A 12,784-nucleotide genomic window follows, 5' to 3' on the forward strand; every position below is an offset into this window, starting at 1 on the left:
AAGATGCTAGCTAATTTGCTATCCCAAATTATCCCCATATCAAGTAGTTTTTTGGGTAGTATATGTCCATTCATCCCACCTCCACTCAATGTGGGATTCAGCTATGTAATTATTTGGTAAGTTACATATATAAAAATGACATTTTATAATAAAATAAGTTTTATATATACTTACCAAATAATTACATGATCGGAGCCCCGCCCCTCCTCCCCCTCTCATGGACATAGAGCATAAACAATTGAGCTCCTTAGCTAAGTTGTACCTATTCTTTGAGAAAGTGGGTGGGCAACATACCTACACTCCAAAACAAAAAGAGTGCTACCGCGAATTTCGAATTTTGAGCTGCCACGTAAGTAGAAACTATAGCTATGTAATTATTTGGTAAGTATATATAAAACTTTATTTTATTATAAAAATGTAATTTTTCTGTCTTTTTTGTTTAATGGTGTGGGTTTTTTCCACTTTCATTAAATTTTCTCTTTTGACAAATGGGGAAAGATAACATGGCTTGGATTGGGCTTCATTTTTGAAGCTAACTGTAGGATCTTTTGTGTGTGTGTGTACCATCTGATAATGTTTTGCATCTGAGAAGTATTAATAAAACTTGTCATATGGATATCTTGAGGGCAGAACTAACTCATTGGTTAGTCCGTGGATTCCATGGTTGGGTTGATGTTTGAGTTAGAATGCTCAGCACTCAACCAAGTATGCCAACAAGTATATTTGGATATTCTCCCATTTGGCTCTAATATTAAAGCTTTAGAACTACATCATTACAAAAAAAAAGATTAGGATAAGATAATCCATGGAGTCTTTATACCTAATTCTTATAATAAATACCTGTACCTAAACGTAAATAACAGTGATGTAGATACTGCTTTCAAAGTTAACAGATATAAACAAGTGTGTTGTCAAACAACCAAAAATTGCTCCCCCCAGAATGGAAATAAATTGCTGGTGGAAGTGGGATCACTAGAGGAAAGCTCAAAATTACTGGCTTTATCATCTCTGGGTAGTGTTTCAGTTGGGTGTACACTACATTCCAGCTTGAACTGTACCAAGGGTGTGATTCAGCTGATAAACTATTCAAAGGAGAAACTGCGGAAAGAATTTGAAGATCAAGGGGGTAATAAAGGTTGAAAGAATGAAAGTGAGTGATGCAGTAGTACATCTCCTGACAATGAACCCTTTGAAGGTCCCCAGAGTATACCTGTGTAGTAGAGCACTCATTAAAAATAAAACAATATATCCCAAGACCTAGGGGGTTCTTCCACAGCCAAGATTTTGGGCATACACTTTATCATGTGTATAACTGATTCACGAAGATATGGAATGTGATGATTGTAGAAATAAAGGCAAATACCACAAACAAAGAGTGAAACAATGGAGTGGTTGCTAGGCCTGTCGACACACGGTCCTTTACTAGCAGACTGGTGAAAATGATAAAAGTAAGGGTACTGTACAAGAGCTCGTATAATTGACAGATGAATACAGATATCCTTGAGGATGGGGATTATAAGAAACAGATGTACTTGGAATCCAACAGAGTTGAAGAATTAGTGGACCTAACAAAACAATGGTTTTTACAAAGGATTAAGCCCAACTGGCTCGAAAGCAGAGAGCAGTCAATTAAAGGATTGTACAGTACAGGGGACGAGACTGACTGCTGAAAATGGCTTTGGAATGAATAAGCTGATTACACATATATAAAAGTACAACACTTACTATATTCTCCTTTTGGTAAACAACAACAATTTTTTGCAAAATGAATTATTAAACATACAAATACATAGAAAATATATATAAGGTAACTGATTAGTAATTAAGTCAGTGATTTTATCTTTAAGGTAATTCTTGAACATTTTTCTAATACAGGGGTCCAAATAATACATGACAGGGCTACGTTTGAAATTACAGCTGGAAGTAAATTGTATAATTGCAGATTGTAAAAGATTTCCTGGAGAGAAATCTTTCAATCTGGCAGTCATTGAACTGTCAGGCTAGTTGATCCTGTGAGAGTTTTCACAATGAATGAATATTGCATTGGATGTTTGCCTGTTGTGACTGAATTCTATTGCTGCTTAATTCTCACTTCTAAATATTTACTAAATTGACCTATATAAAAAGAAGAGCAGTCCAAGCATGGAATTTTATATATTATGTTGTTGCTTTCCTTAAGGCTATTTTTTATTAACATTCCTTTTAGTGTGTTATTAGTATAAGAAAATAGCAGGTTGACATTAAAAGATTTTAACATTGATTTTATGGTTTCAAAACCACTAAAGTAAGGCAGTCTAAGAATGTTCTTAGGGGTTTCTTTCTCCACATTACTTTCACTATAAAACTTTTTGTGGGCTTTATTATAGCAAATATGTAGTACTGTATATGTGAAGAGTAACATAAACCTGTCCCTATTTTTCTTATGCATTCGATCTCTTGATCCAAATAATGGGGACTGACATTGAGCAATGCTCGTAAAAACACAGATGAAAAATGGATATTTTAATATTAAATTAAGATGGTGAGAAAAAATGGATATTTTAATAGTAAGGTGGCAGCCAGAATAGAAGTGGACAATAAGTTGTTGGTTGGTTTGCTATAAATACTGATTTTACATAAGTAACTTACCAAGTAACTACATAGCTATTATGTTTCATTTATCGGCAGCTTAAATTTGAAAATTCGCAGTACTGTTCCAATATTTTGGTGTAGGTAACTCGCCCCCCCCACTTTCGGGGAAGGATAGGTACAACCCTACTAACTAGCCCAATTTGTTTCTGCCGGTTGTCAGCGTAACATAGGTGTTAACTTCGGCTTTCTTTTGACTTAGTACTATTCGCCGGATGATTTTCATCGTTGTTTGGTGAAGTATTCCGTGTCTTTGTAGCGATTGTGCTTATTGCATTAGCTTATTTAGCTTGGACTTTGTTTTTTCAGAATATGTCTGACTCTATTTCTGCTAGTAGTAGGTTTTGCAGCAAAGGCTGTAATACCCAACTAACTTCTATCAGTTATGTTGCTCATACCAATTGTTGTAAATGTAGAGGACAAACTTGCTCTGCAGTCTTGACCTGTGACGAATGCAAAGAATGGGATCAGGGGAAATGGAAGACTTTAACTAATTACTTAGACAAACTTGAGAAAAACAGATGTAGGAGAGCGGCGGCTAAGACTGAAGCTAAGAATTCAGTTAGGGTTCTCCTGTTTTGCATGCCCTTCCAACTCCTATATCTGCATTCTCCCCGATCACCAGTCCTCCAACCTTACCTGTGGCTCCATTATCCAACTTCCAACCTTCCGAACCCAGTGCCATCGCCAGTCTGGAAGCCAGAATGGACCAGAAAATTGGTCTCTTAGTGAACACTGTAGCTCAAATAGGGGCTTCAGTGAGAGGCCTTATGGATAAGATTAGTGCCAGTGACGTCGATGCAAGTGTTGTGTCAATGGAGAAGGTGGGTACTTGTCCCACTGATGCTCCTAGGCGAAGGTTCCTGTCAAACTCCCCTAAACCTGGGAGAGGCAAACCATAAGTCCCAGGAAGGTTGTGAGGTTTGCCCACGGGTAGTTGCCCCCTCAACCGAGCCTGTCATTCGGGATTACCAGGACTCGGTGGACAGCCACTGGAAAGGTGTCCATATTGGAGTTCATGCACTTTCGTCAAGTGATATGGGTTCGGGATCCGATGGATCCGAGTGCGAAGTGAGTCAGAAGTGCAGCTGGCACTTCAAAAGTGCATCCAGGCCATTGAAAAGGCCAATATCCACGGCTGAGTCCAAATTTCCGATCCCGTGCAAGCAGAACAGATATCAGGATGCAAGTCCCAAAACTTCATGCAGTTTTTGGGATGATCCCTCTAACATGTTGCCTGTAGTGTCTGTGTCAGAGTGTCAGTTTCTGCCGCCCAAGTGTATCTCTGAGAAACACGGAGATTGCACTTTTGGATCCAAGGGATCTGAGCAAACGGGATCCAGTTTAGTGGGATCTGGTGGATCCAAGTACCTAGTGGGATCAGAAGGACCCAGATATTTGAGGGAACATCAGAAGGACCCGGATATTTGAGGGGATCCGAGGGATCCAGGCATCCATCGGGATCCGAGGGATCTAGTCGTCCAGTGGGATCCGAGGGATCCATTCGTCCAGTGGGATCCGAGGGATCCATTCGTCCAGTGGGATCTGAGGGATCCATTCATCAAGTGGGATCTACGGGATCCAAGTGTTTAGTGGAATCCAAGGAATCCAGACACACAGTGGGATCTAGGGAATCCGATGCTCCCGTTGAACCAGTTCAACACGTAGTTCGCGAGCATTCGTCAGTGCTCGATCACGCCCATTCCGAGCGAGCGAACGGGCATATGGCACCGCCTTCTTCTCTTTATCCGGTTCAGGATCGGTTTTGGAACCCATTAAGCAACGCTTAGACAGTATTATGGACCTTTTATGTAAACCGTCAGTGACTCACGAGCCTGAGAATTTGACTCTCTCCCATTTCGTCTACAGAAGAGGACGTAGAACAGGATCAGCCTGCTTCAGCCTACATTTCCCTTTGGAAATACTTCTTCTTTTGCTTCCCAGACTTCTTTTCTCCAGCGATTCCCTTTTCGCTGGGTTCCTCTTTCATGATGAGACAGCCTACAGATGCCTCTAGGCTGCCTAAGATGGTGTTATCGAAGTCATCGAAGAAAGCTCTGTCAAGCATTGAGAGCTGGTTGACAGAAAAGAGGAAAATGGGGAAAGAGGTATTCTGCACTCCTCCCCTCGCTTATCCAAGAGGAGATGCTTATCCTATGTGATTGGGGAAGTGGTGTCTTTGGGAGTTACTGCCTCCTCCCAAGTGGATTTCTCCAGTTTAATTGACTCATCAAGGAGATCTGCCCTCTCCTCTTCCAAGATCTGGTTTACGACTTCTGAACTCGAGCGTTTGACTAAGGACATCTTTAAGGTCTTTGAGATCTTAAGTTTTCTTGACAGGACTGTTGGCACCCTAGCGAAGAAAGTAGAAGATTGCGCCTCTCTCCAAGCTAACTTTGCTACAGACTGGCTGGGAGTGCTCTCATGGGCAGATAAAGCGATAAGGGATGGATCCCAGGAGCTGGCAGCCTTGTTCGTGGTGGGAATACTTAAGAAGCGAGAGCAGTGTTGTTCATTCACTTCCAAAGGGGTCCCTCCCCAACAGAGATCCACGCTCCTTTTTGCTCCTGTAAATCAACAGGAACTTTTTCCCGCGCTACAGTGGAACATTTTGCAGCGGAGCTGCAAAAGAAATCCACACAAGACTTGCTGACCCAGTCCACTAAACGTCCTAAGGAGTCTGGACGTTCCACATCTTCAGCATTGTTCGCACCCAGAATGATTTCCCCTCTATACCTAACATTTCAAGGAGGTAGAGGTAGATTCCAGCCCCGTTCCCAAGCATATGCTAGGCCCGTTTGGCCAATTAAGAAGTCAACAAGCAAGTCTTCCTCTCGCAGGTAAGGATACTATCCTCCGTGTACCAGTGGGGCCTAGGCTTCAGCATTTTTGGAGCAAGTGGAAGGACAGAGATATAGAACCTTCAGTTTTAAAGGTAATCAAAGTAGGGTACTCCATCCCATTCAGGGAGAAACCTCCCTTAGTGTCCTCGCCTATCAACTTGGCGGCCTACTCTTTAGACTCAGAGAGGTATTTGGCCCTATCACAGAAAGTTTCGTCTCTCCTCGCCAAGAGAGCTGTACAACTGCCTATTCGTCATCCCAAAATCATCCAGAGGTTGGAGACCTGTCCTAGACGTCAGCACCCTGAATTTCTATATTCAGACTACGAAATTCGAAATGGAAACAACCCACTCAGTTCTATCTTCCATCCATCAAGGGGATTTAATGGCGACCGTAGACATGCAGGATGTATATTTCCACATCCACCTGGAGGCCAGGGAATATCTATGGTTTGTGTTCCAGGACAAGGTCTTCCAATTTCGAGCAGTGTGCTTCGGACTTTCGACGGCCCCTCAAGTTTTTACCCGATTCCTAGCCCCAATGGCAAAATGGCTACATCTCTTGGGGATCAACATCTACCTCTATTTAGACGAATGGCTCCTACGCTCCCAAGAATTGGGCCTACTGTTAAATCTAGACAAGTCCCAATTAGTCCCAAGTCAGTCAATTCTTTATTTGGGAGTGAAGATCAACTCTTGGGATTTTCGGGCTTTTCCGTCTGACAAGAGAATAAAAGCCTGCTTTCAGACAGTTCAGAAATTCCTCTTTCTCCCATCATGCTCGGCCAACGAATGGATGAATCTACTGGGAACTCTCTCATCCATAGAAAAGTTCGTTCTCTTAGGGAGACTTCACACGAGAGTACTACAATTCTTTTTGAAAGCCAGTTGGCAGATGAAGTTTCTCCTGGACTCGTTTGTTTTCCCAGTCACCCCTGAGATCTAAGAGGACCTTCAATGGTGGCTTGCAACAGGAAGGTTTGCGGAAGGGAAATTTCTACACCCCCTGAACCCCAACCTCAAATTATACTCAGACACATCGGATCTGGGTTGGGGGGCTCTCCTAGAAAACGACGAAGTGTCAGGGACATGGTCACTACCCGAGAGAGAACCTCATATCAACTTGAAGGAGCTGAAGGCAATACACTTAGCTCTTCAGCATTTCTCAACAGCGACTTACAAATCCACAGTCATAGTCCACTTGGACAATATGTCAGCTCTGGAGACAGAAACACCAATTGCAGGGAAACTTTTAGCAGAGAAGGTAGTTTCAGTAGCTGATGACAAAGTTGTTGAATTTTGGAAAGTGGAAGATCTATTAGAACCATATAAAATGCCACCAAAATCTCCAAATCCTTGACTACGAGATAAACTTGGGCAAAATTTATGAGATGGAACCTCACTCGGAAACACATAAATTCTCTTCTGTAGTTCAGTGGAACTGCCAGGGGTTGAGAGCTAAATGGGTGGAACATAAAATTATTATCCATGAGATATCTTCTGTTTTTATTGCACTGTAGGAGACAATGATGTGGGAGAAGTTCCCAGCAATCAATGAGGAAATCACCTCTCTTCAATAGCTGTAACACTGAATAGTAAGCAGAATTGAAACAACTAATTTCTATATTCAGAACCATACATTATCAGCTATAGACCTCTCTGTAGTAAAGACTATTATCAATTTTAGGTTGGAGGTTATGGATGGTAAGTACACTAGTGATCACTTTCAAGTGATCATCATTGATTCTCAGAGACGAACAGTCCAAAGGCCACTAGAGAGGAACAAAAGCTAAGTGGATTTTATATTCAGAATAAAGTTCAGTAGATGCTATAGCTATTGAGTTCCTGTGACAGACAGTGCTATAGAACTGCGTAAAACTACCCTTTTTTAAAGCTGGTCTCCAATCCATTCTCAGAACTACAGGAATGTTTGATTGTTGGGCTGTGCCTTGGTGGAACTGAATGCTGCATGGCCAATAGAACCATGAGAATTGCTAAAATACAGTATAAGAGACATATCATTTGCAGCGTCAAGAGTAGTTGTGGCAGAACAGCAACATTGATTAAGCATCAACAAAACAGTGAAATAGGGAGAAATTTGTGATTTTAGAATTTCTGCAACAAAAACTGTGTTCATTGTTGTTTGAATAAGGGGTGTCCATCCAGATCCAGATTTATTTTAAATGGACGAAGAATTCCCTGTGTTAGAGAAGCGAAATTCCTTGCATTGATAATTGATAGTAAGCTCACATAGAACTTTCATTTAGTTAATCATAATACCAAATGTATGAAGTCCATGGAACTTATGAGAATTCAGTCTCATGACTCCTTGGGTGCTGACTGCAAACAGCTACTAAGGTTGCACAAGACACTGATCCTACTAAATTTGTTTTATGGATGTGAGGTATTCATGTCTGCTTCTCCATAGAGAATGAAAACTCTAAATATCATCCATAATACAGGAATCTGGATAGCTACAGGAGCCTTTCTGTGTTCTCCTATTGAGAGCACTGTATGTTAGTGGATGCTAGAGAGCTTCCTGTGGAGGTTCACTTCCAGACTGTGCTGGCTTATAGCAGGATGAGATTCCAGAGGCTTCTTAGATCTTTGACGGCTATTGAAGTGAGGCCAGAAACATTTTTTTTTCTTGTATTAATGAGACCACCCCCAAATTGCCCAGTCCTTTTCATTCAGAGCAAAATAGATGTTGACTAAATTAAACCTAAAAACTTTTATATATTGGCATTCAAATAGTCTATCATTCCTCCATGGTGATTACCAGAAATTAAATGTTAAAAATTTCTGAATGCAGGGAAGCAGGAGATATAAAGTATAATGTGAGCTTCCTTTTAAGGATATTCTTTGAGTCACAAGGATGCTGTTCCAGTATACACAGATGGCTATACAGTAAATCAGATGCAGGCATTGTGTTCAGAGCTATGTTCTAAGATATTGATTGCAGTTGTTCTTTGTGCTGTGTGTCATGGATTTTTACTGCAAATTTATAAGTAATTTTAATAGTCAAAAGACATTGTAACTCTTGGCAAGAGTTACAGTTGTCGTGGCACAGGAATTAACTTTTGCTGGGTACCACCCCACATGGGTAGAATAGGCAATGAATTGGCAGACAGTTTGGCAAGATTGCTTCAAATGCCATAGAAAGACCTACTCCTTTGCCTGACAAAACTCATGGGAAAGTCTCCTTGGCAGTAACCAGAAAGTTTTGGAAATTACCATGTCCCCTCTCCCATGGGTCTACAGTAGTATGCCAAGGAGACTGAAACACCCCATGTCATCAGAGGATTGGGCATACTTGTTTGACCCATGGATTTCAGATGGATAAGCAACCTCAGCCATCCTGTGATGACTGTTCGTTCTAATTTACTGAGTGACACTTGCTGGTGGAGTTCCCAGTCTTGGCAACCTGAGAAGATATTTCCTTTCGGAATGTTGGGATGGCAACAGCAATAACTACTATTCCAGAATGCTTTAAGTAAAATAATTTTTAACCCCAGTGTTATTTTAAGTTTACAGAAGGAGCTGGATGCCGTAACAGAGTATAATTTATTTATAATGGCAGACTCAAGTAATTGTGTGCTGTTTTAAGAGCTTTTATGATTTTAGTTTGTTTTATAACTTATGCTGTAAATTCTATATTTGGTACTGTTTTATAGCTTTTATGAAGTGTTATTTTATGATAGTGGGTGTGTGTAACTGTTGAAGAAAAAAGTTTATTTTACTAACAAATATTTTGGTGTCGAACGTTGCTGTTGTTACTTCAGAAAATTTACTGTTAAATCAATCAGTCAGTCAAGGTACACTTCCATGACTGTGCACAAGAGGATGCATGGTAGCCCTGTCGCCCCATGTTTCTTCTGTGGTGGAGTCACTGCTATCACCTGATCCTTTATCTGTAGACAGTGGATGCTTGGTACCCCGATAATTGGGCACTGGTGCCGATACATACTTAACAGAGGCTCTGATAACTGAAAATCGCTGCTTTTCGCTGCCAGTAAGCCCCAAAAATCGCCAATTTTCAGTTATCTGGGATTTTCGGTTACCGTCACGCTGTCAGAATGGAACCCCCACCGATAGCTGGGGACTGCCTGTACTTGAAAAGTGATGGTTTGCATTTCCATAGGACAAATAACTTTAAGTAATTTGTAATTTCCCCTTAACTTCCCCAAGTATGAGAACTGAGCCTTGTGTCATATTTCCCACAGAAACTACCCCACTTTGTCCTTTATGCTGGAGATGTGACTGGGATTATGACATTTCATGCTGGGTGTCAATTTCCATTCAGTTGACAGCGATGCCTCCCATCTAAGAAGTGAATCTTTTGCATAAAAGGCAATTGTTTGTATTTTGGTAAGAACAAATGAAATTTTAAAGTATTGTGTATTTTTCCTAGGTATACATGCTTTTATCATGTTTCCCACCTCAGCCACCCTGCTTTGTTCCTGATGCCAGAGGAAAAAGTGCTTGTTGATGGCAGGTGAGTAAGGGTTATTCTGCATTCACCCCCTTAACCACAAGTTAACTATCTTTACCAAGTTTCTGTGACATGTTCCAGCAGGTGCTTACTAGTACTCTTATATAAAAGTCTCTTGTTTTTATACACAGGAAAACTACAAATTGCATTAAGTATGTTTTTGTTTTTATTTAACTAGGAGGTTTTATTTCAGGTGTGCTGGAAAAACAGCATTTAAAGTTTGGAAACGTGGAGGAACATCATGCAGTATACGTCTCAGTCAGCCATTATTATCCCAGCGCCCTCATAATGATACTGTTAACACATTGCTTGTATGTATTTTTTCTATCACTTATGTGTCTCTTATATAATCAGATTCAGGATTGAAACATTTCATTATCTGTTGAAAACATGGTCACATTATTCCACAATGATGAGTGGAACTTAAGAGTCCTTGGCAACTTTATATTTATGGAATAGTCATTCAGTCTCTGAGGGAAACAAATAAGATCCAGATAGCATAAGAGATGATGCCAAAGGTAGTAAAAAACAGCATTACTTGTTAGCAAGAGGGTCCATGTGAAACTCCATCAGTGACTCGACCACTTAACTGTCTGATCCAAACATGATCTATCATTTGTCACTGCATAAAGGGTTCTTCTTCATCCCCAACCTCTCCGTTGTTTTTCCAATGTTTTCCTCATAATAGTTATTTGTTTATGACTATTTCTCTTTGTATAGCCAATCATGATAGTGTTAGTTATTTTCCACTAAAGTAATGTACTTTAGTGTATTATGATTGTTGGGTGCTTGTACATGCTTTGGTTTTTTAGTTCCTGGCTAAGTGTTGGTACATGATGTGGTCTCCTGATAGTATGGATAGATTCATGCTATCACTAAGCTGTACTTGTCTGTCTTAGAGTTAATATGACATTGGCCCCATTTGGTGTACTGTAGATCTAGGTTCTTATGCATTGGGAACCCTTCCAGTTCCCCACCTTCTTTGCTGCATGCCTGGCATTAGTTAGGTAAATAGGTTTGTATGTTTTGGCTGATAGTTTTATTATATTTGGTTTGTTGCATACAGTTTTCATACCAAGTATGAAAATTGTTTTTTGTTTTGCTTTTCATTTTCTGTCATGCATAGTTGTTGCTTGGGAATTTTGTTCTCTTCAGCAATTCTTTAAGCTTCCTCTTTATTCCTTTACTTTTCTTAAATTTTCGTACTTCTTTTTACCCTCATTGCAGGCTCATGGTTTTTGGTACTCATTCTGTAAAGGCTTCACCTTCAGTCCATAGTCTAGATCAAGCAGACTACCTCCATCTTATCCACCCTATACCCATACAGTATTTGGAGGGATAGTAGCTATTGCTTGACAAACATGAGAGTTGAAACCCAAATCTGCTGGCAGAGTACTCAACAGGACCTGGAGGGATTATTGGTAATTCCTGTAATTTATTGCCTTGTAAGTCAACAACCCCTCTTGGACTTTAATGCCTTCAGTTAAGTCACTTCACTCAATACTTTTAAGATGATCCTACCATTATTGAAAAGATATCTGCCATAACATTTCTATCTTGACTTTTCCTCCTTGGTTCTCATCCCCCACCAACCTTCTTGTCTTTCACTTGACTTATGATCCACTTTTCTATTCTTGATGACTTGGTTGATGATGTTAGTGTGCCATAAGACAAGTTGCAAAAAATCACTGCCCAGTGCCCCTTAGACACAAGTTAGGGCATTCAATCTGATGCAGATAGCCACTAAATTAGTCTTCAGCTCCCTTCTTTTGTTCTGCCCAGACTCCCAGCCCCTTGTCATTGGGGTGGGGGCTTTAGAGAGCAGTTCTTATATCCAAATTAAAATTTGGCGTAAGTAAGAAATTAGCCCAGCTAATCTAGTTTAGAATAATTTCTAAACTAGATTAGCTGGGCTTGCTTACCTTTCTTTCTTTCTTTCTTTTTTTCTTTAAATCTTCAGCTGAAGACCCTCATGGACAGAGTCAAGAGACTTTTGTATACAGTAAACCCCCCGTATTCGCGGGGGATGCATACCGCACCCCCCCCCCGTAAATAGCTAAAATCCGCGAATACTTAAAACCCCTCAAAAAACACTTAGAACTGCCTATTTTGATAGTTTAAACACACAAAAAAAACCCTCTAAAAATGCTTATACCTGAGTATTTTAAGTTTTATCACAAAAATTCCATTTAGTCATAAAAATGATATGAAAATACAGTAATTAGTGAATATTTCTCGGTGAAAAATACCGCAAATGGGCAAATTTTCCGCAAATAATGGGTAAATAGATTCCACAGAGAAATCGGCGAATATGTGAGTCCATGAATAGTGAGACCGCGAATACAGAGGGTTTACTGTAAACCCAAGAGGGTTCCAAAGGGAAATCAGCTGGTAGAGAGAGAAACAAGTTAAGGAAAAGATGATGAATGATTAAGTATGGAGGAATGAAAAATAAAACGAATACACCTGAAATTCAGAAGTCAGCTCAGACCATGAATGAACTTACTTCTCATTTAAATATTTGGAGATCAGAGGATTCCACAGCTGCCCATGGCAACTATTCCCCATTTTAGTAGTAGCCAAGATGAAACTCCCAGCAAACTGAGTAATATTAACCTGATGCTAGAAAATGTCATACAGTTTGCAGCAGCAGCCCACCTAGTACTGTATTGCAAGCAAAAACAGCTAGGTGAGATAAAGAAAAGTGCAGCGAATGTTTGTCATTGTAGTACATTTTACATAAACATGAACTCACATTATGTCAGTGCTACAAGTCAGCATGAAGAGTTGGCAATAAACTTGACTGATGATGTAACTCTGTC

The 12,784-nt window shown here is 40.2% G+C and overlaps 1 protein-coding gene across 1 annotated transcript in view; it reads left to right on the forward strand.

Moving 5' to 3' along the window:
- Nucleotides 1-12,784, forward strand: part of LOC136839380 (DNA-dependent metalloprotease SPRTN-like) — a 93,889-nt gene that overhangs the window by 64,854 nt on the left and 16,251 nt on the right. Inside the window, exon 3 of the mRNA XM_067105299.1 lies at nt 10,156-10,273. Within this exon, the coding sequence (XP_066961400.1) occupies nt 10,156-10,273 (118 nt within the window). The remainder of the gene's footprint in view (nt 1-10,155; nt 10,274-12,784) is intronic.

The sequence above is a fragment of the Macrobrachium rosenbergii genome, chromosome 6 (assembly GCF_040412425.1).
Source record: "Macrobrachium rosenbergii isolate ZJJX-2024 chromosome 6, ASM4041242v1, whole genome shotgun sequence".
In the NCBI taxonomy this organism is placed as follows: Eukaryota; Metazoa; Arthropoda; class Malacostraca; order Decapoda; family Palaemonidae; genus Macrobrachium; species Macrobrachium rosenbergii.